The sequence below is a fragment of the Camelus bactrianus genome, chromosome 4 (assembly GCF_048773025.1).
Source record: "Camelus bactrianus isolate YW-2024 breed Bactrian camel chromosome 4, ASM4877302v1, whole genome shotgun sequence".
Classification (NCBI taxonomy): domain Eukaryota; kingdom Metazoa; phylum Chordata; class Mammalia; order Artiodactyla; family Camelidae; genus Camelus; species Camelus bactrianus.
The window spans coordinates 13072628-13099456 of NC_133542.1; the positions used below are offsets into that span (position 1 = coordinate 13072628).

General features: G+C 41.7%; 1 protein-coding gene and 1 long non-coding RNA gene across 9 annotated transcripts in view; one reads left to right on the forward strand and one right to left on the reverse strand.

Annotated features, from left to right (window-relative positions):
- LINGO2 (leucine rich repeat and Ig domain containing 2) overlaps positions 1-26735 on the forward strand; it is a 1051774-nt gene extending 1025039 nt beyond the window's left edge. For 3 of the 4 annotated variants that reach the window (XM_074361479.1, XM_074361478.1, XM_074361481.1), the window contains 2 exons: positions 15315-15418; positions 24880-26735. In XM_074361479.1, the coding sequence (XP_074217580.1) occupies positions 24915-26735 (1821 nt within the window). In that variant the 5' untranslated portion in view covers positions 15315-15418; positions 24880-24914. The remainder of the gene's footprint in view (positions 1-15314; positions 15419-24879) is intronic. The other variant, XM_074361480.1, reaches the window with a different exon arrangement.
- Positions 1174-24962, reverse strand: LOC105071260 (uncharacterized). Of its 5 annotated transcripts, none has more exons than XR_012506328.1 (11): positions 19067-24962; positions 18421-18496; positions 16914-17907; positions 15782-15933; positions 14985-15057; positions 11276-11349; positions 10612-10776; positions 4849-5009; positions 4674-4747; positions 2260-2688; positions 1174-1952 (listed from the first exon to the last, which is right to left on the reverse strand). It is a non-coding gene; the product is annotated as an uncharacterized LOC105071260 (long non-coding RNA). The 5 variants fall into 5 exon arrangements; XR_012506327.1 differs by having other exon boundaries at positions 4674-4744; positions 14976-15057; XR_012506326.1 differs by having other exon boundaries at positions 14976-15057.
- Positions 26736-26829: the final 94 nt, after the last annotated feature.

A 26829-nucleotide genomic window follows, 5' to 3' on the forward strand; every position in this document is an offset into this window, starting at 1 on the left:
TAGCTTCCTGAAGTGCAGTCCCTTTCCTTTATACAAAAGAGCTGATTCCAGGCGGCAGCCTCATTATGAATGATGGAGTAGTGTATTTATGAGAAGATGGTGAGTCTGCATCAGACCATCCATGCGGGAACAGGGTCCCACTGTGTAGAAGAGGAACAGAGACCAGACTCTCACCTCTCCTGTAACCTTCACTAAGGCGTTTCTCAGGCAACACCCCGAGGCCGCGGGAGCTGACTGCCATGTAACCCTGCAGCCCACAGAACGTAATGCAGGCTGCAATTTAAAATTTCACGCAGGAAGGGAAAGGTACAGGTTTCACGGAGTCTGTAGATCAAACACAAGGCGAGAGCTAAGTGGCTGCCCAGTGTATCAAGCATGGAAGTAGGCGGCGTGGCTTCGAGTTGTTTCCTAATCAATTTTATTGATTAAACCTCACACTGTCTAACATGGCTCGTGGTGCCTGCACTTCTAAAACCAGCCTTTGAACAAAGTGAGGAGACTCAATCCACACAGTCAGGGAGTAGAAATACTGTTCAAATACTGTTGAGGATTTGCTGTAGAGCCACTAAAAACTCAGGGACCAAAACTGAGTCTCCAAAGGTTAGGGTCACACGTGCTAAATACTTTCACTTAACTTTAAGGTGCCTCATCTGCCCTGCTGCCCTCCACAAACCTAGAAGGACGGAAGCTCTGCTCTCTGAGCCGGGCAGGAGCAGCAGCCCCAGGGCCCTCCTGGGCGGGTGAAGACAGCCCCTTGCTGCCTGGCTGGGTGCATTTCTTTGTCAGCCTCATCATTTCTCTTTCTCATCATCTTCACTCACACCTGACCATGCTGTTAAACCACCCTCACTCTGCCTCTAGGAGGCCGTATGGACTTGCAGAATCACATGAATTTCAGGGTCAGAGCAAACCAGGTCTGTCTGAGTCCATGGTTTGCTTTTTATTAGGTATGTGACAGAGGACAAATGACTTCTCTGCTTCAGTATCTTTGTCTGTAAATGGAGATTAAAGTAGCAATTTACAATACTGTCAGGAGGATTAAATGAGATAGTACATAGGAAAATGCAGGTCCATATAAGGTACTTATAAGTCAGTTAGGAGAGAGAAACAGAAGGCAGCAGTTGTACTGGCTTAGAGAGAGAAAGAATTTCTGGCAAAATACAGACAAGTGTGTTACTTGTTAATAAAATTTTAATTTGACTGAGATCAATGAAACACCTCATGTGCTGACTACAAATACATACTCGTCAGCAATCCCAAGGAAGATCTATCAGGGCTATTTCCTTTCATTAAAGAGCAATATACATATTGATCCACTCTCCTAAATGGACCTGTGGTTTGCTTTCATACATTACACTTGTGTTCTGCAGAGGGCACACATCTTCCAATAACCTTTAGTTCATAATTCATTATGTCACATTAGAGGCTAAACATGAACACAGGGTCCCCCATCAGGAAGCAGCACCACTCAAGGAGCACGGCTCCTACTGTCTTCTCACCCCCGAGCTGCGTGAGCCTCCCCCCTCAGCTGACCTGTGTGGGAGCCAGGGGAGAATCCTTGCCCACCCCTGTAGGCCAGCCTCTTACCCCTGAGACCAAAGGAACTGCACAGCAGGGCCCGGGCGCAGCCCTTTCACTCAGGACCAGAGATGAACAGCGCACCAACTAGCCAAGGGGGCTGTTAGGCCTGATGGCACAAGGAGGGCTGGAGAACCGCCAGGGCCAGCATCTGCTGATTCATAAAGATGGCGAGAGGCATGCTGACCATCATGTTCATGTGGGCAAAGCATGCAAGATGTTCGCTTTGGGGGCGATGGCAGTGCACTGTCCTGTGGACTTAGAAACGAAAATTGTAACAGTGCGGTCCTGGATGCCCAGATGCCCGGGTGATGCGCCGCCAATGGCTCTGTCTTGCTGTGTCTTTCTGGAAATCTGAGTGCCTGAGACCTAACCTGCAAAATGAATTATTAATTAAGGATTTTTTTTGCTAATTCATTGCCAGGGAAGTGAAGGAATGAATGGCACAGAAAGGTCCTGAGCATTCTGCAAGTCTGAGGACAGTAAAACCAGAGCTGGGCCTTTCTCCACCTCTGCTGCATGCTGGCTTTATTACTATACCTTCTTTTGTTCCTCCTGACTAAACAGCAGTCCTTCCTTTGCATCTTTGTCTCTTAGTTATCAAAACAAAATTTTTGCCACCAAGTGAAACAGAAGCTAAAGCACTCTCAATAGGTAGGGCTGGAAATAGGCACTACGTACCTCCTCAGGGCCTGTCCCCGTCACACGGCAACACTGGATGCAGCTGGAATCCAGCTTCTCTAATGAGTGAGAAAGGGTAACTCCCTCGTGAGGTTCTTCCTCTCAGGAACCACACTTTTATGGACGTAATACGACACTGGTTTTCAGTCGGTTCTCACTTCTATGAAGGGTTCGGCTGGCTTAATTCTGAGAAAGAATTGGTTTTAGTTTATCCTTTGTGAACCTTTGTCCTTTGATATGTGGTAACAGAAGTTTTCTGCCTGTTATGACGGGGTCCCTTTCATTTTCTTATTGTCCTTAATATCCAAGGATCACGGCGGAACGTCCCCCCACAGCAATGTGGCACTCCAGAGGTGCGCCAGAGGAGCAGGCAGGGCCGGTTTGTCGGGCCTCTCTTCCTCTCTTTTCCTTCTCCGTTTTGGCAGATGACTGGTAGAAAGGGAACATGAAATGACATAAAACAAAATTCACAGGATATTCTAAAACTACTTCGTTGGCACAATAATTTTAAGACACATATTTACACATAAACCTTTTAATGCTAAAGACCATCCAATTAATTCCTTCAGGTTATGAAAAACAGACTAAGTGACTACCCCAGGGTCACCGAGGGAAAGGGTGACCCAGGAGCACCCTAAGTCTTCCCACTTCATTGCGTTTCCTTCCCACACGTTAGACTCATCAGAACTGAAACAGGACATAAAGATTAGTGACTTGGGGGACAGTAAAATGGAAGTGAGGACGGCAAATCCTGGCACAAAGGCTGCCGGTAACCTTGCGCTAACGGATCAGACCCCCTTTCCCCGTGAGCCCACAGGCACAGCCTGGGAGGCCTTCTCAGCCCCGCGCTTCAGCAGGCAGCCATTCCCACGGCTTAGAGGTGTCACACAGTGTGAGGTGTATTTCCTGTCTCTGGTTCAGCAGTTAAGTGCGTGGCGTTTTGAACTGGACTGACCAACGTTGAGGTTCCAGGTCCACCACTCCGCAGCCGCTTGGCCCGGGGCAAGTGACCTCTCTAAGCCTTGGGTTCCTCTGTAAAATGGAAGGTATGTTCCCCTTGCCTGTTAGATGTTGTGTAAAGCGCTTAGCACAATGTGTGGCACGTGGCACGTTCTCAGCAGTACTGCCCAAAGGAATCAACCACTTGTCAACTCGGAAGCATTAGTTTTAGCAAAATGTGTGAGGAGAGTTTTAGGGAACTATTCATTGGTGTCTTAAGCCTCTTTGCTAGACTTGATATTAAAAACAGGAAATCAGCCCAGGAGAGACTCTGTTATAAATAAAATCTAGCCGACAGGACCTACTCGGTCCGTCTTCAGCCACATCCCCAATGTCCCTCCAAAGTACCTGTTGCATTGAACTACAGTTCAGCTAAAGATGGCTCATTTATGGGCTAAAGGAGCCTGAAAAGGTTTTAGAATTCAGGACAGAATCAATGTCAAAGCTGAATCTGGAGATGAAGTGCTCTTAGATCCTGTCTAGAAGCAAAGGGTGCAAGAGACAAAGAACACATACAGGGTGGCCAGGTCAGAAAGGCTCTTTGATTACATGTCCTTTCCGGAGACACGGACCAGGAAGAGGGCGCTAACAGCAGTCACGCACACACTTGACTGAACCAAAGGTGACGCTTTTTCACCGACGCCCACTGGGGCTTATTTGCGGAGCCGGGATCTGGGGCAAACAGCTTGCCGCATCTCTTAATGCTGACTCTCAGCACTTTTTAATTGGAGATCTATTTCTTTCCTATGAAAACCTGTTCCAGTCACTCTTTGGCATGAATTGTTTTCTGGAAAGCATGGTGTCGAGGTGAGACTGTCAGAGTTGTGTTGGATGGTGACATGTTCAGGCTCCCATGTGACAGGGAGTAGTTCAGATAATCACTTTAAATATTTCATTAACACAGTAGTAAATATTTTAAAAGTATACAGTGACAGTGCTGCTGAGGTGAGACTGTCAGAGTTGTGTTGGATGGTGACATGTTCAGGCTCCCATGTGACAGGGAGTAGTTCAGATAATCACTTTAAATATTTCATTAACACAGTAGTAAATATTTTAAAAGTATACAGTGACAGTGCTGCTGTTTATCACACTCACACTGCTTTTTTTATTTCTAACAAAATGTCTTCCGGGGCTATGTCAAGACTCTCCCTTGAATATTATGGTTGGTAATAGATGCTCCTTGAAGAGTTTGTGTTTATACTGGTAGTCGGTGAGTCATGGTACCCTGGGGAAGGGCAAAATCAAGTCAATTTTCTACAGAGGAGCTAAGGAGAAGCCACACAAAAAACCATCGGGCACCCTTCGAGTTCTCTATCTCCTGAAGTAATGAATTAGTCACGGCAAGGGAACGAATGTTCCCAGCAGGTGACGCTTCCCCGGTTGTCTGGGAGGTTTAACCCTCAGTACATACTTACCGTTAGGAGTGACGCCTCCCACCTTTGTGTCTATGGTGTGACTGTGAGCCGTACTTCTCGCTTCTGGTCATCTGCTTTTTTGAGAGAGAAAACAGATAGACAAAGTCCAGATGTTAGCATGATTCCTAGAGTCTGTTTCTCTGAATATTGCTTAATTATTGAGAGAGAGCCTCACAAATTTTCAGGTGTGTGCTTCCAATTCATTTTTTTCCATTTACATAAAAAGTCAATTGAAACAGGAGTCTTTGTTGCTGCCTTCATGGAATCTTCTCGTGGGATTTCTCAGAGATTTCCGTGCTCGAAACCAAACTTCGATCAAAAAATAGACTGAAAGTTCTGCAAAATATCATGGGAGTGGTCCAGGATATAGTGTATTCCTGTCACACAAAGAATTCCTTTCCAGCTAGGCTGCCTCCTGGCCTGGCATCTATTCTCTTGAGAACTGTATAAAGGCTACAACATTTAGGTTTGCACCTTCCTACAACTTAATGAATCTACTTCCTACAACTTAAATCTTAAAAAAAAAAAAAAAAGTGACAATAAGATGTTCAAATAGTCTTTTTTTAGAAATTGGGGGCCATACTGTGGGGGGGATAAAAGTACAGATGACAAAACCAGACCTGCTTTGAGCCTGGGACATCAAGTACATTCTAAGGGCTCTGAGAACCAATCGTTTCATCTGCCAAACAGGGATGACAGCCGTACCTCCTTCACAGAGTTGAGGAATGAGCGAGATGATACAGGGAACCCAGCACGGTGTCTATATAATAGATGACAGCTATTATTTTTTTAAGGGTTTTATAAATTTAGATCATTTGGTCTCAAAAATTATTCTATGGGAACAAAAACTCTGGATGTGCCTAAGTATGAAGGGGTAATTTTAGTCATGATGTAACAGTTCTGTCGCAAAGAAGGGACTCTGGTTCACAACTGGAGAAGAACTGAACGTCTTGTGAGAATGAGTCCACTCTCCTTCCCACAAGGCTGACACCAGGCAGCGCCCTCAGTGGGGAGGCTGCAGCTCTCCACGTGATACTCAAACTCGGAGGCCAGCTTCACCTGCCGCAACCAAAGCGCCGTGAGGCAGGCCATGTGCCAGGCAGGGAAGCCCCTTCCGGGAGCGTTCTGTTTCATTTCTCAAGTCATCACTCCCATTCACTTCCCTCTTCTGTTTGGGCAGGGTCACATGTGGCAATTTTACAGCCTGTGTGGGCAGCTAATTAATAACAATTCAGATAAAGCCTTTTCTGTTGGCAAGGGCACTGTAGATCAATTTTAGTCAACTGTGTCCAGTCCTGTTGGAATAATAAACTCAACAGTATTAGAGATACTGTGAAATCCACATACTTTGTCCAGCCTGAATGGGATTAAAGACAGGCAATTAATCGCCTCTGCATTTTCTTACTGGTAGAAGTAGATTTTTAGACATAGTTTTGTACAATTTTAAAATTATTTAGAAACTTACCTCCCTCTTGACATAGAAGAGATTTCTGTCCCAACTCAATCTGAAATGCTACTAAAATGTCATGAATGTGCAATCAGTCCATCAAAGCCCGATGGAATTACCTTTTACATTTACATCTCGCTTTAGAAATGCTATTGAATCTAATCCCACTTGACCCAGTGATTAAGAAGGACAGTTATTAATGTCCCCATTTGATAGATAAGGAAACTGAGAGATGGAAAAGATGAGACTCTTACCCAGTGAGTGGCAGGGTCAGATAGAACCCAACTCTCCTACCTCAGAGTCCCAATAATATCCTACCCGACACGAAGGCTTCCCAAGTGATACAGGCATTAATAACGCCTTCCACCTCTCCACGTACAGAGACGTCCCTTTTTTCCTGTAGAGAGCATTCCCCCACCATCAAACCACCAGCACAGCTGCAAGCTGGCCACGGTGAGAGTACTTACACTATGGGAATCAGCAGTGGATATGTATCTGCCTTTGGGCCTTTATTATAACCAAGGCAACGGCATAGATACTCTGGGCAGGTTCTAGGCTAGATTTTGATTTAATATACTTGAGGTAAAACCCACAGATCTGTATTTTAAACACAGTGTATATAATTTATAATATTTGTTATATATGTTTATTTATAATATTTAAGTTTTATATTCAGAACTCAAGAGGGACAAGAGTAGATATAGTAAGATTCTCCTCTCCCACCTTGGCTTCCCACCTACCCAGTTCCCTCCCCCGGAAGTAACCATTATCATCTTTGCATTCTTCCAAAGCTATTTATACAGGCAAAGACATATTTAAGTATTTTCTCATATTATGCACAAATATGGATCATTTTAAACAAGCTCTCTCAGATGATCAGTCAATTCCTCTGGAAAGAATGCAAATTCAAGGAACTCCTGGTGGTAAGCTCAACCAGTGATTCACAAACTTGAGTGTGTAGCCAACTTACCTGCAGGGTGTGTTAAAACAAGGATTGCTGCGCTGCCTACCTCAGGAACAGCTCATCTAAGGCAACATTTATTCAGTTCTACACTCCTAGCTCTGGTCATTTGTCTTCCCAAAATACATCATCAGTGGCCATAAAACCAGTAGCATGTGGTCAGCACAGGTAACAGGCACTGTTATAAGCACTTTACCTGTATTAAACCTGTCAGAGCCTGGGACAATTCTAGTAGACAGATACTGTTATCCCATTTTACAGAAGGAAAATTGAGGCAGACAAGTAACTTTCCAACTTCATTCATTTTAGCAGGTAGGTAGTAGAACCAGTCTGACTCGAGAACCCACAGGCCTAATATTAGCCTGCGCTGCCTTTCAGTTCTTAAGATGAAGCTTAACAGGCCCTTTCAAATATCAGCGCCATGTGATTAAGTCCACTATACAGCTCCTGAAATATGTACATTTGTAAGTGAGGAAATTTTTATTTTAAGACAGGCAAATAAAATTAGGAAATTTTTATTTTAAGACAGGCAAATAAAATTATTTTGTTAGTTTCTTAGGTAAAGAATTTGAGAAGTTTTCAGTTCACTTGCAGCTCTTCTGAAAAAATCAGTTTTGTAAAATGAGGCATACCAGTATTTTGTACTCAGTAACAAATTTTTTACAATACGAGCGGATGTTACATTTGATCATAAAGTTCACGCACAACACTATATACGATACATAAAATACTGCCCTAGTTAATATATATGAAGCTATTTAATTCAAAGCAATAGGATTCAGTTACTACGTCTGTTGGATCTATAGTATGCGAGCTTTGCAAGAGTCAACTGTTAATTTTCACAGAATTTATAAATGTGCTGATAATACAATGTCAGACAGATATGGGGTTGGGTGGAAGTATTTATTACAGAAATCAGCAAAGGCCAGAGAATGGTTTTTTTCTTCCCCTTTGGAAAACTGGTCATTAAACATTTACCAGCACACCACTCTTCCAGTAGATCAGGTATCCCAAACCAAATAAATACATTTTGTCTAACAGGCACTTTGAAAAAGAGAGAGACTTTAAATAGTACATTGCTAAAACTGGCACATTAAATACAACGTTAACCACAGTATTGACTTCTTAACTTGAATCACTGAATTCTTGCCAGTAACTACAAATGTGGATTAGACACCCAGAACTTCCCTCTCATGCCTCTGACCACAGAAATAATTATTTAGATACTTCACAGCAAAGTCCCCAAAGCTAAACACAGGATGAGGACCAAGTGCCCCCAGGTCCTTGTTCTGACAGTCCTAGAATGCAAATCTGAAGTCTGGATTTTTAAGAACTTCTCTGGCAACAAAATGAAGCATGTGGAGGGTCTGGGGTAGGTTTGCTAAATAAATTAGCACAGCGCTTCTAAATCTCCCATCTTTGACTACTGTCGCAAATGATTTCTAAAATCAAGTAGCATTTGGGGATTTTCTAGCATTGAAGAGGCTTGGAATTCCCTAGTGAGGTTGATGAGGGAAAAAAGCTCAAGAGGGCAAATGTCTGAATACTAAAGTAAAAAGCAAGAAATTAACTTTCTCTTTACTCACTTTAGTGAGAGCTGCAGTCTCAACTTCTGAGTAAATAAAATGCGTCTAATGATTTTTAATTACCTACCCTGTTTGTAAAACCCAACTACTGAATGCGGAAAATTCTATTCAGTGAACAGGAAGAACAGTGCTTCTCCCCTGGGAACTGTTAGTGCTCTGATAACTCTGGAATAAAAGTGCACAATGCCACATGACAACACACACAGTCACAGCGACTGGCCGTGTGTGGCAGGTTTGTCAAGGACTTTCACAGCATCCCAGTGAGTAACAGGACCTGTGGGCTTTTGCTAACTTAGCAGGAAACTAACTCCGCTTTACGTTTCCACCCCTTCCTGTCTGTCAACAAAACTACACAGCACTACGCCGCCCCCAGCACTCAAAACCCACCCAAAAGCTCTCTCCAAAGACCTGTGATGACTCCTAAGAAAAGAGTGCAGAGAAATAAAAGGTCTTCAGTACGAGCTGTTGTCCTCAATCCCAGGACGAGGGGAGAGGGACCCAGGTGGGGGTGTCGCTGGGGGCTGCAGCTCAGAGCAGCCTGGGACCTTCACTCTCACTGGTCCAGAGAGTACAAAGTCAACTCTCTCATCTGGAACAGCCCCACATTTCTACTTGCATAAAAAACAGTAAAACCTTTCTATATTCTTTACATTGGTCTCATTGTTCAGAGACCTCGGGTTGGTGGTGGCGGTGAGCTGCATCCAATCCCAAGAGCCCCTGTACTGTGGCGCATGGCCGGGCCCATGGCAGACAGGGGGTTAGAGGATTCGTAGGAGGACTTTGGAGAGGATGGAGAAAGGAGGATTGGGGCGAGGAAAGGAAGCTTTCCCTGTTAAAACAAACTTGCAGAGAGTCTTCCTTGGGTCTCAGGTTTCTCAAATGTTGCTGTTCCCTTCAGACAATTTTATCTAATTAACATCTATTTTTCACATCTTTATGCAGTAATCAGAGTTCAATTACCGGAACCCAGCTGCTGATGCTAAAAAGTACTAGAAAATTAAATTCATATAAAAAATCCTTAGATGCCCTCACCATCTCCTCAACCAAGACAAAGGAGCTTGATTCCTCATTGTGCCTACATACCTTCAGTCCCTTTTTATAAGTCAATCATTGGGTGACTGTGGTTCCATTCCAGGACATACTAGGGAAAGCCACGCAGAGAGGGTCAAAGAGAAAAACAAAAACAAACCTGAATACTAACACAGACATTCCCATCTAAGGACAGTAAAGGACTTAAATATGTACATATTCTAACTTTGAAGAGCATTTAATCTAAAGTTAATATCCACGCGTCAGTTTGCTATAGAGAATTTTATCCTCCAGAGAGAACTGTTGTTCTCCCTTTGCACGTTCTTTAAAGAGTTACTTTAGGTGTGGTCACCGCAATCCTTCCCCAAAGGTCTTCCTAACAAACCTGACTTATGCTTAATCAGATGACTAATTGTTGTGACAATGGTGATGAATTTTTAAAAGGTGAAGTTTCTAATTCTGTCAAATTATATTTTGTGTGCAGGATGTTAACATTTTATAATACTTTGGCCACCTTAAGTCTTTGAAAAGAGTAGAAAAGAGGAAGGTGGAATAAGAAAAAGGACACAAGGAAAAAAGGAGGAAAGGAAGAGAGAAGAAAGAGACTTTTTATGTGACTGATGTGAAAAACACACTTATCTGGTTTTGCTGAAGAACTAGGGGTGTAGCTTTGCTATTTTAAGTGAAAAAGAAGAGAACCAAGATTTGCTAAGGGCTTCCTGTCTACCAACTCCTTTATGTACTTACCTCATTTAAAAATCTCAACTGATAGAAAGGTAGCGATATTACCCTTGACATTATGAAACCGAGCCTCCCTGAGTTTACACGATTAACCTACTTCTCACCAGCTGCAAGATTTCAGTCACTGGAGCCAGAAACAATCGTCCCAAACTTCCTAGTCCCTTTCCAGGTTACCTGTTTTCATGAGGTGTCTGTGCTTCCATTACGTCTGATTCCTTGATAACTGGTTGGCAATTGCCAAGTCTCTGAGCATGAACTCGGCTTCCCATTATCCATTGCTGGTAGGAAACAGCACAGTCCACCATGTAGCATTTCATACACTGGCGTTCGGAGCAAGGACTGAGAGGCAAAGGCAGTATTTCCTCAGGATTTCATAGAATTCGTAAGCATCACTCTTCCCACAGCAAAAACGGAACACAAGAGTCAATGTTGTTTACTTAGGGTAACTCCTCACTGTTACAGTCCCCTGGTCGTAAAGATAGCACAGCCCTCAAAAGGCAGGAGCATTTGCTCACTTCTAACCACACACACTGCTTACTGGATCTTAGACAATTTTTCCTAAAACGAGATTGACCAATGAAGGTCAAAGACATGCATTTTTCTTCATGTTTAGGTGGAAAGCACGTGGTTGTGAGCTCAGCAGTCAGGAGCATATAGTTAGAACCTCTAATCCCAGCCCAGGACTGGGAAACGTCCACGCTCCCAGGACAGGAGCCAGAGACTCCGCTCTGACTGGGACAGTGTGTGTTTTCCACCTGTCGCCCAGCATCGTTATGAATGGTGCCCCCCCACCCCAGGAGTGTCCCAGTTTGGATGGTATACTTTCTGGCCGCTTTACCTGTAGAAAACGTAGCTCACCACAGCAGACACAAGGTACCTCCTTCCCACCCTGGGCTGCGTCATGCTGAGAACCTGCAATATTAATTAATACAACACGATGAGGCCTCAGTAAAGATAAAAGCAGTTATAAAATACATGCCACTTGTGTACTTTGTAAAATATGTTGAGATACAGCAGTTGTTTCCCTGCTAGGGCAGGTCTGTATTTCAGCAGAGATGGGCAGAGGATGTTCAGCTGAACTATCGAGTCAATGACAGAGCTGGGTCCTGCCCCCCAGCCCTGCCACTCGCTGCATGAATGGCCGTGACCTGGCAGCTCAGTCCTCCGCAAGGCTCAGCTGCATATTCTGCTCAGGAGAGGGAATAACACCACCCCCCACCCCCACCCGGTTTTTACCAGAGTGACTAGGACTTGAGAGACACAGTATTCGGTTTAAATACTCCGTGCACTACTACTCTGCCGCATGACCGTGTAAATTTAGAGACTCGGTGTCCTTACAGAGAGAGGATGGTAGCAGGAACATGTCCTGTCTTGGGGAGGTTGTTTTGAGAACTGAATAATATAATGCATATAAAGCAAGCATGTAGTAACTGTTTCATTGTCATTATTTTGAGATATGGGAAGATACTTAAGACCTATAAATAATTTGTAGCAAAAATTTGTTAAGATTGTCTTTTCCCTGACTGCACATGACTGGGTACTAACTTGTGTAGCTTCAATCATGGTGGTCTTACCTGAAAACCACATTAAGATTTCACCTGGTTTTAAATATTCAAAGAAAGGTTCACATAAACATAACCTAGGAATCATACCCCTGAATTGGCTGGGTTAAAACCTCCAATGACATGGTTTTCCAGGAAACAAATCTGCAATTGCTAGAATTCTGTCTTCATGCTGTTTGACACTCTCTGGGCTCTTTCATACTTTATCTGATTTTCACCTTCGTTTTTAGTCATAAAAATCTCAGTCTGCTGAGCCATTACTGGTTTTCTTTCTAGACAATTCACCCAAATGAGGATAATTAGCATGTATATTACATGAAGGTAAACATAATATAAGATGTGAATCCTTATGATTCCAGAAATGTTTACCAAATCCAAGTAAACTGGCAACTATATGTAAGCCCCCCTCATTGTGTATGTGTATATGTACATAATATATAAATCATAATCTTCAAGGACACACACAGATACCTACTTGATCTCACACACATGTATCCATGTATATATAAAAAATCAAAGTTCTCAGCCCTGTGTATATATTTTCAACTGAAAGAAATAAACCCAGAAATTAAGATACGATTTTTCTGTTCCCTCATTAGAAATAGCTCAATTGAAAGACAGAATATTTATGAATACTCTATCACTAGTAAGTGATGCCTAGCAGTAAGAGGAAAAGAAATGCCCCACGCTGCGGGGAGAGGAGAGAGCGTAGGAGGAAGGAGATGGGCCTGGCAGAGGGCTGCACGTGTAGGCAGAGGGCTTGTGTGCAGTCTCCTTCCAGCATCTGTCAAGTATCTGCCTCTATAAAGCGATCCTTTCTGTTTCGTTGCACCTACAGAATTCTGACAAATGAAGTATCAGAAGTGAAAAGCTCATTGCTGTACATATTAATACATTAACTACATCTTTAACGTACTTCCCTAAGTGTGGGGTGCATTCCAATGCAATACTGATTTTAGGAGGTACAAAATGTTTCATAACCCTGAATATATGAGGATACAGTTACCCCCTTTTAAGCTGACTGTCAATCCTCTAATTACAAAAAGGGGGAAGGGAAGACTCAGTTTTAACACCTCTCTAACCCTGACCGTTGTCCCAAATGGAGATCAGGTCTCTGGCTCAGAGCCCTGAAGATAAGAAACTTTAGCAAAAAAGTAACATGATTGTTTCTACTGGTTTTTTTGTTTTTTAAATTACTTTCTATTGTGGTTTTTCATGTAAAATGGGCCAGTAAATTTTTACTTCTAAGGTATTTAGGTTCTAAAAATGATTTTAAAATAGCAAGTAAAAAATGGTAACACAGATTCAGCAGAAGTCATGCCTTGGTAACAAAGGCCTGGCATCTGGAAAGGTCAATAAGGGTCACCACACGCTTTGTGCGACACTGTGTGGAGCACGAGTGCACTGTCCTCACCTTTCTTCCTTCAGGACACAAAGAGGCAAATTCAAACATGAACAGAGCTACTGCACAGATCCCAGAGGCTGAGGTTTGCGTGTGGCCCCCTTTCTAGTATCTGTGACTTGAGCCCTTTCCTTCCCACTGACTTGCTCCACATTTGTGATCTGCAGGCACTGTGGTTGAAAACTGCTAGTCCAATAAGCCAGCGCAAAGCAGCAAGGATTCTAGTAGAGAAGCTATGACGTGTACACACACAGGGCACGGTTAGTTACAGAGACTCTAATACTGACAGGGAAAACAGAAATAGTAGCCAACAAGGGGATGGTGTGGCCGATTAAGTAAAAGGTACAGCAGTCATGTCTGCATGTCCCTTATCCACCACACAGACTTCCTGTGATCGGATTTCAGAGAGCTTTTTTATGCTGTTTATGTTTTCAAAAATAATATAATGAATGTTGAAAGCATTTTTTAAACAAACAGCAAAAAAATGTCAGATGGCTGCTACAAGTAGCAGGTACTTAGTATAACACTTAACAGTTTACTGTATTCTTTACAATTTTCCCTTAATTATACTCACAATAAAGACACAAATTTGTATCTTACTTTTCTTCACTTAACATCTTTTCATGTAAAAACCTTCCAAGTTATTAAGTATCTCCTATAACTGATTTTTATTCCTACGTAACTGTCAATTTAAGGAGAGGAATCACAGATAGTGTAATTATTTCTCCTTGACTGGACACTGTTTAATGTAATATTTCAACATATTAAATAATGTAATAAAATGCATCTTTGATGTTTAAAGTTATAATTTGATCCTGATTTGGGAAAATGACATTAATATCATTAATTTGTCTACTAAACAGTCTCCCTACTAGACAATTAACTGAGAACAGAAATTACATTTGCTCAACTCTCTGTCCCTAGCTCTGCCTTGAACATAGAAGGTACTTAGTATGTGTTTATTGAGTTGAATTGAATATACTTTCTTTTTGATAGTTTCCCATTCTTTTCTGGAGAAAATTAAAGCAGTTACTTGGCAGCCATCAGATGCTAAAGAATAAGGGAAAGTCCCCAAATATCTACTAAAATTAGAGGCAAAGATCCATTGAGACTGTCCTGGGATATAAAAATTACATGTTCTTCCTTCACTTCTTTGCTGCATAACTTTTTTTTAAAGCTTCATTTTCTCATCTACAAAGTAGCTATAAAAACAATAAAATTCTTATCACCCAGGAATCTAACAATGATTTAATATAAGTTAAGAAGAGGCACATAGACAGGAATTTGAGATGCTGTTCTCTATCTGGCAAAGATGGTTGTATCAGTAAGCACCAAAAGTGACCTTAGTGTGGCAACATATGATTGTGTTTGTTTCTCCAGTATGTTAAAAAAAAAAAAAAGCTGAATGTAAAATAGCTTCAGTGATATTTTAGGTAGATGATGAAGTAATTTTCCAGATGCGTAAATCTTTTCTTATAAATATAACAATAGAAGCTCAAATATATCCATGCAGACTACACTGATGCTTTATGTCCATTTATATTTATTTAGGCAGAGAATGGCCACCTACTTACCAAACCTACCTTTCTTTCCTCATAAGCACGTAGCTGAACCTCATTTCCCAGCCTCTCATGGGCCCACGTGGCTGAGTTCTGGCTAATGAAATATGAGCACAAATTGTGAGCGTTACTGTCAGGTCTGGTTCATGAAAACCTCTCACCCACAATCCTCTGTCTCCACATGGAATGGAAAGGGGTTCAAAGATCTAGAAGAGTGTGGAGCCACCAAATTTATAGGCACAGGTCCCCCAGTGTTTTCTTGAAGAAGAACTAATAAGCTACTGGTTTAAGCCCCTGAGATTAGGGTTTATCTGTTACAAAAGCTGGAAGAGACTTATATTTGTTCATTTCCAGAGTGTTCCAGATGGGATTTAAGACAGCTATCTTGTCTGAACAGCTTTCAACAAGAAAGAAGCTAAAATGTCTACATGCCTTCAGCACCAACTAATTAAAACCAGGTAATCTCTGGAGGAATTCCCCTTCACACTCAGGACCCTCCACAAAGGGTCCAGGTTTTCATAGGACGATGGACAAGATGCAAGAATCTGAAGGGGAAACTACTTACCACACTTCTCCATTAGACCTTATTTTCCCACGTAAACTGTCATAATCCTGTGAAAGGGAAGTGGCCCTCGGTGCTCACACGCTTTAAAGGCTAACCTGGTGGACCTTGAGAACTGAGTAATTACCACAGAAAGGCAGCCAGCCTTTTTTTTTTTTGCTCCAAAGTAAGGCACATATCTTACAGCTTTTCCTAACTCTATCGTCAGAGGAGTTTAAGTAACTTATTAATAGGCATTTTTGCCCAAAGTTGTGGTTACCTCAGTTTTCTCATGTGTAATATGAGATCTTTAAAAGACGTGAGTATCCATCCTAACGGGCGAACCCAGCACCTCCAGACCGCCTCTCCCTGAAGGTGACTGTTGAGTCAGGACAGGTTTTACGTGCTCCCTGCAAATGGGATGTTCGACGTCTAGGAGAGAGAATCTGTATTATTTCTCTTTCTCTAAGTTACTACATACGGAGTTGTGACTTCATATACATTCTCACAATAACCCAGGAGATTAGTTACTATTATGCCCATTCTAGAGGTAAGAAAACTGAAAATAAAGTGCTAAGATCAAAACACATTTCTACTGTTGTCCATCTATGCTCTCAGCCATTACCTTCCACTGCCTTACAGATTTGGAGCGCTGCATGGTATGTTTGTGAGGCCATCAGGCGTCTTAACCCAGCTACCTCTCATTTAATAATATTAATTTCAAAGAGACATATCTCAAAGCTAGACCAAAATCACTTTCATCTCTAAAAAGGTTTAGTAGATCAGACCCATTCTGTGTGTCAAAGTATTTCTACATCGGCCAAAAGGAGACTCAGAACTATTGAGAATTATAGAAGAGCAGATCGTTTGCATTTCAAAGAGATGAAAATAAACACAAGAACAGAGGGCTCTCGGGTTTCAGGAAAGATTAAACAGAAACTATTAATTAATGACTTAGGACAAGCTTTGCTAATTGTTTACTAGTCACTTGAATACAAAATGAACTCATGTTTTGAAGTAGATCCAGTCCAGTGGAAAGTCGTTTCAGAACCATGAAAAAGATACCAAAGCATAGCTGAGAGGGAAGAGGAGGGAATTTGATGTTTTCCTCTGTTTTTAAAAGGAAGCATTGCTATTAAAAAAATCTTTTTAAAAAGTAAGAGTTGCTAATGCAAGATGTTAACAATAAGATTAACTGTGGGGGAAAAAGGGGAACTCTCTGTACTTTCTTACACCACAACAAAAAACAAGAGTTGCTACCGGAGAAGAATTGTTGTTTAGGGACAATATATGAGAAGGGATGGAAGTACAGAGTAAAAGGTAAGAGCTCTGCCTTTGAAGTAAAAGCTCCTGCCCGGAAACACCGGCTCCCTTACAGACCAGGGCTGCACAGCCTCAGGTAAGTGACTCACCCAGCAAGAAGGGAGCTTCCCGCTTCTCCTCGGGTCAAGAGGTAAGTGCTCTGTGGAACCCTTCGGAGTCTCCCACTGTAACTAACAGCACATCACAACTCCTCTCTGACTTCTTCCTGGGAAATCTGGACAAGGACTGTTAGGCTAGATAACCGCTCTGGCCCAGTAAAGGAATGTGCTGCTCTATTAGGATTTTTCTGCATTGCTTGGGGGGGGGGGGGTTCTGGGCAAATGAGTTTTCCCCAAATGAGGGCACCGTGCGCGGGACAGCCGATGTGGAAGCTGTGTTAGGTCCTTTACAATAATACCACCTGGGAGGGGCATGGGGTGGCCTCGGCAGGTAGTAGCTGGAGGCGAATATTCTCAGGGACTGTGGAATAACTACTTAACAAACCGCAATGGAGATTCCTCATACCCATCAAGGGAATTACCAGTGATATCCCTTTATTGTGGCTCCCAAAGAGCCCTGTGAATTGCCAAATAAAAAGAATCAGCTTTAAAATCTACCATATATCTGGATATATATCCAAAGGAAACTCTTAATTCAAAAAGATACATGTAGCCCAATGTTCATAGCTGCACTGTTTACTATAGGCAAGACGTAGAAACGACCTAAATGTCCATCGGCAGAGGAGTGGATAAAGAAGTTGTGGGCTGTGTGTATGTGTATGATGAACTGATGAACGACTACTCAGCCATAAAAAAGAATGAAATAATGCCATTTGCAGTAACATGGATGGACCTAGAGATTATCACGCTAAGTCACACAGAGAAAGACAAATGCCACATGATATCACTTATATATGGAATCTAAATTATAAAACAGAAAGAGACTCACCGATGTAGAAAACTTACGGTTACCAAAGGGGAAGTGGGGAAGGGATAGATGAGTAGTAGTTTGGGATTAGCAGATGCAAACTACTATGCACAAATTAGATAAACAAGGTCTTACTGTATATAGCACAGGGAACTACATTCATTATCTTGTAATAACCTATAAGAAAAAGAATATGTATAACTGAATTAATATGGTGTTCACTAGAAATATATAACATTGTAAATCAACTATACTTCAATTAAATAAATAAATAATATAATAAAATCTACCAGTCCCAGAGAACATTATCTATGACAGTGCAAGTTAAGTAATAACTTTCCTTACCTCCTCTCTCTTGAATAAATTAGATAAAGGGAAAACAGAGGGATAAAGTTAAGGTACTATCTGACTACATCCCTCAAGTCCTACTTGTTTAGTTTGCTAGTTGTAGGATCATTTTATATAAATCTCATTGCATTAAATCATATTAACAGCAAATTTTCAGATAGAATCTCACATTATCTACGCAGACTTCCAGTCACATGATACTATCCAAGTAAACAGAGATCAAGATGCTCTCTTTAGCTATTTACAGAATGGGTCACCTGCATATGGTTAATTGTGAGCTAGCTACTGTATCGGATAGCTCTTTACATGCCTGCGTAAGCCACTGAGGAATTTTATCATTACCTGTAATTTTTGTTTAAAAGATACACATCAGATGCCTTCCAAACTGGACTTTCATGCTGGTTGTTTCCATTTCCTCCTTATGAAAAAATGAATAGAGAGAAAAAGGTAAAAATACAAAAGTTTGGAGGGTAATTGGCGATCATGTAGGAGGATAAATTTTGCAAACAGTTCAAATCCATTGTCTCCTGCCGGACTGGGGACTTCAGGGTTCCATCTCTAGTTCACTCGGGTCCTTCAGAGAACTTCGGGTAACCCTGCTGACTTCAAGACTCACTCACACTAAGATTGGTTTCTCTTGGTTTTCAAATGTTTTATACCACTTTCACAGCTCTTCACTATCTGATTTGGGCACAGAGCAGTATTTGTGAATTAACAGTTTTAGATTCCTTGAGGTTATAACCTGAGACGTATTTTGGACACTTGTATTAAATCCTTTACTTTTCTTCCCTACCTTACCTCCCCTCATCACCCACCTCTGTCCATCTGGGAAACAGGTTTATTTATTTATTTCCAGTAAACCTATCATTAGCTAATGTGAAGGTTTAAAGATATTTCTGTGCTACCCATTTATTGTTTTGTGCCCTTGTTCAGTTGCCAGAGAACTAAATTCATTACAGAATTCCCAGGCTAAGCAATTTATCATTACCTTGCCATCCATCAAAGCAGCTGTTTCCCTTCTATGCTTTCTTTTTAAACAGCATACAAACACCATCATCTCTTTCTTTTCTTGTGTTTTAAATGATGGCTGCTTGAAACTCCCCTTTTCTCTTTATCACTGTCATCCTTTTGAGGACTTTCTTCTCCAGTATCTTCTGCATCTGTCCTCAGAGGAAATCCATGTCTTTGGAATGCTTTCTGTCCTGACAGATCCTGTTTCAACAAACTACGCCATTATCCCATTAAAATATATATATATAGAAGAATGGCAGCTGTTTATGAGCTCATCACCTTACACACAGCACCTTTCCTCTGCTTCATTATCACAAATTAACCGTGAAGGTAATGAGAATCATAGATGGCATCAGCTTACCCATGTCCCGAAGCTAACGGATGTCAAACTCAGAATTTGTGCCAGGTATTCGCGTCCAAGTGCTGTTTCTATTTTTCCATGGCTTCCTTCAGCCCCTGATGATTTGGTGTTTCACACATTAAGAGGATGAGGTGAAAACACACCCAGCACACAAAACAGCCCAAGTATAAAAATACACACCTGCTCACACCAGGTTTAAAAGGGTGTTAATCATTGTGCTTGAGAGTCCCTTTGATCGGAATTAAGGGCAGGGCCCCAGTCGGCTTCCTGCAGATTTTCTTTCCTGCTTTATTCTTAATGAAACGAAGTTCATCTTGCCAAACTTTTGTCGCAGTCAGACATTCTGAGAAAGCTCTGACTGTCAGACTTCTGCTCACAGTGAAAGCTAAATGGAGTCAGACTAAGAACTATTTGTGCTAAGAATAAAGCAGAACCTCCCTGCAGTTTCCAAACTCCAACAGACAACTGTGATGAGGTATGGCCCCAGATTACCTGCTTCTACTTACCTGGAAGGCAGGAGAAGAACGGGAGGGGTGCTCTAGGTCAGGGGGGCATTTGCTGCCTGCTTGGTGAGTACTTACCGTCCTCCTTTGTGATGGTCCCTCGCTTCACCAGTGTCTAAGGGAAAGCGTCACCCACCCTCTCCGCATCAGCTGAGCTCCTTTCTGGGTCAGTTGGAGCCATGACTGAAGTAGACACCATCATTTCCACGGCAGATGTAGAGCTTGACTAAGGGGTAAACTAGTACTGAGATAAATCAGAAACAAGATGCGAGTTATCTCCTCCTCTAACTAGTGATACGTAAGTTGGGTAAACTCTGAAAGAGAATACTCAGCAGTGGAATTTATATTTTTAAAAAACTGATTTATCATAAACTAAAAAGTCCAGTGTGTGTAATAAAACTTTCTCTTGAACAGAAAATCATGTAACTGTTAATAGAAAATCCATTTTCCCTGTCCTATCAAAGAAATATTTTTAAAAGTATTTGAAAAATATTATTTTCAAGGAGTAGAAAATCATCAGTCTGCCCAGGGAGCCCAGAAGTCCTGGTTAGTGATGGACACATGTGAGGGAACCAGGAATTCCTCAACCTGTTACTGCTCGTAAGCTCGCTGCCATCTGAGTGAGTGACACCAGGTCCCATCCAGTTGACAAAAAGCTCTGCCTTCAAACACCTCTCAAATCTGCCCAGTTTCCAAGCCGCCACCTCTGACCCAGCTCGAGACCACTTCTGTCCTGGCCTGAGTTAATGCAACACCTCCTCAGTTTCCCACTTCCAGTTTTCCCCACCTGCAAATCTATTTTTCATACCGCAGTCAGATTCATCTTCCTGAAATGTAAATCTGTTCCTATCACTCTTTAGCATAAAACACTTTAATGGCTTGCCGTTGCCCTCAGGATAAAGTGCAAACAGCTTATCATAGTTCACAAGCCCCTTGTAAATCACTCCCCTAATTACCTCTCAGCCTCTTGTCTCTCCATTTCTCTTCTGTTTTTGCTCCAACCATTCTGAACTACATACTTTAATTCCCCAATCACAGAGTGTTCTCCATGGTTGCCAGGCCTCCGCACACACTGTTCTTTTTGTCTAGACTTCACTCCGCCTCCCTCCCCCAAAGATGGGGGGGGGGTTGTAAGTGCAAATAGACTGTTACTCTGTCTAGGCTACTCCGTATTTTGCCTGAAGCAATGTGAGGAAAAGGATAAGTAAACTGATAAAGATGTATGCTGTAATCCATACAGCAACAAATAAAAGAGTAAATAAGGTCAGAAGAACTCAAGTGCAATACTAAAAACCAGTTGTTTAAAACAGAAGGAAGGAGAATGAGAGGGAAAAAAATTCAAGAGACAAGTAGACAAGAGACAACAAACAGCAAAGGGGCGTTCTCATACACAATCGGAGCAGTAACGCTGTGCTATTTAAATGGACTAAGCAATCTAACAAGAGGCAGAAACTGAAGAGATTTGCAGAATGATTTAAAAGTGAGGACTAACCACATGCTGTCTACAGGACATGCTCTGTAACTACGAAGACACAAACATGCTGAAAGTAAAAGAATAGAAAAATATATACCATGAAAACATTAAGCTTGAAAAGCTAGAGAGACCATATTAATCATTCAAAATGACTTAACGACACATTACCAGAAACACAGATGGGACTCTGATGATAAAAAGTCAACAAATCAGAAATTGAACATTTGCTTAATATCTGCGTTTCAAAATATGTGAAACAAAAAACTACAGAACTTAAGGGAGATACAGGCAACTTCACATTCATAGCTGGAGACTTTAACACACATCTCCTCCGCTGGCAGAACACTGAGAAAAGGTAAGACTTACCTAATCCTTCTTTAGACTGGGAACAAAGTAGGAGAGACAGCTCCTCAGCACTTCTACTCAACACTGTAGACGAGGTACTTAGCCGATGCAGAAAGGCGCAAAAATAAAGGCATAAAAGTTAGAAAGGAAGAAACATTTGCTGAAGGAAATTGAAGACGACCCGAGTAAATGAAGAGTCCCACATTCATGGACTGGAAAACTGAGTATTGTTACAAAGTATCAGTTCTCCACAAAAACCTGTAGATTCAACACAATTCTTATCAATATCCCAGCAGACTGTGAGAGATCAGCAAGTTAATACTAAGATTTTTATGAAAATTCAAATAACCTTTAGAAATGTCAATGCAAGTTTGATCCTTCATTGTAAAGTATATCCTTAACTTTAGATGTCAAAACAATTCCAAAAATCAAAATAATTTTATTTTTCTAATTATAAAAGTAACATCGTAGAAAAAAGAGTTCATGTAAAGTTATAAGAAAATGGAAATCACCTCTAATCCCACAATCTCAGTTATTATTGCCAACATTTTCATTATATCCTCCCAGTTCTGTCCTTGCCTACATATGTATCTATATTCATCTATATGTATGTTTATACACACACACACACAGGAGTAGACATCTATTTCATCTTTCCATGTTAAGAAGTATAGATCTAAGTCTTACGTGTTATTGGCTACCGGATAGAAATCAGATTGACAATTTTTTGTTTACTAGTCAAGTTGGTCAGTTTTTCATACATTAGCCGTTTTTAGTCTTTATTACACATTCATTGCCTAATTTTCTATTGACACTCACTCTTTTCCTTATTAATTAATAAGAACTCTTTACTTAGTACTGTGTTTGATCCCTTCTCTACTGTAAGTCTAAAATATATTCTCCATTTTAGCAATTGCTTCTGTATGTGTGTGTGTTGTTCATTTGCTTGTTAACTACTTTAACATACAATTCAAGAGTATTCTGTCCTTTTATGGTTGCTAGCTTTATTCATAGAAAACGCTTTTCAATTCTATTATAAAATTAATGAATTTTATTTTGATACATTATTCTTGCATTTTAATCCTTCATCTGGAATTTACTGGAACAAGTTAAGTTGAGATGCAACTTTTTCCACTAAATATCTGGCCATTTATATTTTTTCTCACTGAATTAAAATATCACCCAGCACATCTACTGACTTCTCAGATATATTTAGATATAATTCCTTACTCTTTCTGTTTCACTGGCTGTATATTTTTAAGTCAGTATCAAGCCATTTTATTACTACAGTTTTGCAACTTTTATTTAAACATTTTCTAGGGTAAGCCTGTTTTCATTACTATTTTTAATGGTTCTGATTATTCTCATATTTATATTCTTTCCAATGAACTTTAGAATTAATTTTTCAAATCCAAAAAAATTCTTTGAAATGTATTATTGAGAAAGAATTCATATCTTTATAGTAATGAATCTCTCTATTAAAATATATATTATTCCTCTTTTAAGTAAGTTTTATTTCCTCAGTAGGGCTGAATGGTTGTAATATTCTGTGTATTTCTTGTTTAGTTTATTCTAAGGAATTTTATATTTTTTTCAGAGATGCTATGCCTGGAATCATTTGATACAGTAATATTTTCCAAGTGATTTATAGACATGAAAATTACTCTCATTTTGTGATATGTTGATTTACTTGTTCTCTTTGTTCTAATGATTTTTCAGTTTCATTTCCGTTGATTTTCAAGACAGACTTTAGTTTGATCTACAATGACAGTTTTGCCACAGCTTTTCCAATAATTACAACGCTCATGCTCCCCTGTAACTGATTTAGCTAGCACTTTGTGAATCTTTGGCCTCGAAATGTAGAAACAAAGCTTTTTTTTTGTTAGTGATTCACCATTAAATTTATTCCTAATTGTTATTTTTTAATGAATGATTTGTTTAGCTGTAGATAAAGGTATGCAGACATAGACATACATGTAAACTGTGACTGGAGAATTACACACTTACAATTCAGGAGCAAATGCCGGAGTTTTATCAGATAACTTTTTAGCTCAAAATATTGTTTTAAACAACTTACCTTTGAGTAAAATATGATGTTCTTGGATGAGGTTTACCCCTCGGGATCTTAGGTTGAGAAGCACAGCCCCGTAACACACCTCTTGATATTCATCTGAGCAGTAAATTCAGTGTCTGCTTAACTATATACGTTTAAAACATACTCATTTCCAATCTCACTTGATACCTGTTCAATTTCAGGCTAACAGGTAATATAGGTTTGAATTCGAATATAGTTCATTTTTAATTTAAAAACTTTTTTTTTCTTAAAATGATGACTCTTCCCACTCTTCTGTATTTAAAGCCAAATCATAAAGCATTTTTCTCATCACAGCCACTAGGATGCCTTGACTCTGCCTCGTCCCTACAATAAACAGAGCACAGGGAGATTCTGAGGATCTTTGTTTACCTCAAAAAAGAAAAAACCTTCATAAATCAAAATTTACTGACTTCTGAAAGGGGCAAACCTTGTAACTGAAAGGGGCTTTTTAATAGAAAATTTCTATATGAAGATAAAAAGTCTCAACCTCTTGCACTGAATGTAACTTTGTTTCATACTTGGAACCTAACAGAACAATGCTGAACAACACTCATGTTGAACAGAGGATGACATCAAACATGAGAGACGCGTACGTACCCTGATTCACACCTGGAGAGGTATCTTCCTAGCCGTGGACCCTGTTTCTGTCCTCTGAGTTCAAAATTGAGCCTTTTGTGAAATGTACTGTTTTGCTTCACAGCCTGTGCCAGACACTGTAACAGTCTCTTTATGGCTGTCAAATGTTGAAATTGTCTTAACTCTGAGCAGCTACAATTAGTATCCCCCTTACTTCCATTTTACAGCCAAGAAAACTGAAGTGCAGAGAGGTGAAATAACTTACCCAAGATCACGCAGCTAGTGATGGCATCTCTCAGCTTTAGTGCTCAGCTCTGTGTCGTTCCAGCTCCAGGGTCGTTTTCGTCGTATTCACTGTCTTACTTACGCCCGTCTCCTTAGCTATCTATATCCTAACCCAGTGTCTCTTCCTCCGTTCTTTGGCCCTGTCCTGCAGGCCCGTGACAAAGGTGTAGACTAAGAGGTGGAGTCATGCTTCACAGGGCCGTACCATGTTGGCAGCCGTTCCTGGGTCTGGCTGTGGTGTTACTCTTCATGGGACCCACCATTGGCTGCCCTGCTCGCTGCGAGTGCTCCGCCCAGAACAAATCCGTCAGCTGCCACCGAAGGAGGCTGATCGCCATCCCAGAGGGCATTCCCATCGAGACCAAAATCTTGGACCTCAGCAAGAACAGGCTGAAAAGTGTCAACCCTGAAGAATTCATCTCATATCCTCTGCTGGAGGAGATCGACCTGAGTGACAACATCATCGCCAACGTGGAGCCAGGAGCATTTAACAACCTCTTCAACCTGCGTTCCCTCCGCCTGAAAGGCAATCGCCTCAAGTTGGTCCCTTTGGGGGTCTTCACGGGCCTTTCCAACCTCACCAAGCTGGACATCAGTGAGAACAAGATTGTCATTTTACTGGACTACATGTTCCAGGATCTGCATAACCTGAAGTCTCTGGAAGTAGGGGACAACGACTTGGTTTATATATCACACAGGGCCTTCAGCGGGCTGCTTAGCTTGGAGCAGCTCACCCTGGAGAAATGCAACCTGACGGCAGTACCGACAGAAGCCCTCTCCCATCTCCGCAGCCTCATCAGCCTGCATCTGAAGCATCTCAACATCAACAATATGCCTGTGTATGCCTTTAAAAGACTGTTTCACCTGAAACACCTCGAGATTGACTACTGGCCTTTACTGGATATGATGCCTGCCAACAGCCTCTACGGTCTCAACCTCACGTCCCTCTCCATCACCAACACCAACCTGTCCACTGTCCCCTTCCTCGCCTTTAAACACCTGGTCTATCTGACCCACCTTAACCTCTCCTACAACCCCATCAGCACCATCGAAGCCGGCATGTTCTCTGACCTGGTCCGCCTTCAGGAGCTCCACATAGTGGGGGCCCAGCTCCGCACCATCGAGCCGCACTCTTTCCAAGGGCTCCGCTTCCTTCGTGTGCTCAACGTGTCTCAGAACCTACTGGAAACTTTGGAGGAGACGGTCTTCTCCTCCCCTAGGGCTTTGGAGGTCCTGAGCATCAACAACAACCCACTGGCCTGTGACTGCCGCCTCCTCTGGATTCTGCAGCGGCACCCCACCCTGCAGTTCGGGGGCCAGCAGCCCATGTGTGCCGGCCCAGACACCATCCGTGAGAGGTCATTCAAGGATTTCCATAGCACTGCCCTTTCTTTTTACTTTACCTGCAAAAAACCCAAAATCCGTGAAAAGAAGTTACAGCATCTGCTAGTGGATGAAGGGCAGACGGTCCAGCTAGAATGCAGTGCTGATGGAGACCCCCAGCCTGTGATTTCCTGGGTGACACCTCGAAGGCGTTTCATCACCACCAAGTCCAATGGAAGAGCCACAGTGCTGGGCGATGGCACCTTGGAAATCCGCTTTGCCCAGGATCAGGACAGTGGGATGTATGTTTGCATCGCTAGCAACGCTGCTGGGAACGACACCTTCACAGCCTCCTTAACTGTGAAAGGATTCACTTCAGACCGCTTCCTCTATGCGAACAGGACCCCTATGTACATGACCGACTCCAATGACACCATTTCCAATGGCACTAATGCCAATACTTTTTCTCTGGACCTGAAAACAATACTGGTGTCTACAGCCATGGGCTGTTTCACATTCCTGGGAGTGGTTTTATTTTGTTTTCTCCTCCTTTTTGTGTGGAGCCGAGGGAAAGGCAAACACAAAAACAGCATTGACCTTGAGTATGTGCCCCGAAAAAACAATGGTGCTGTTGTGGAAGGGGAGGTGGCTGGACCTAGGAGGTTCAACATGAAAATGATCTGAGGGTCGACCACTCCCGCCACTGTGTCTGTGTCACTGTGGGTAACTGGTCAGACGGCCTGGCACAGTAAAGCCCTAGGTTAAAAGGCAGCTGAGT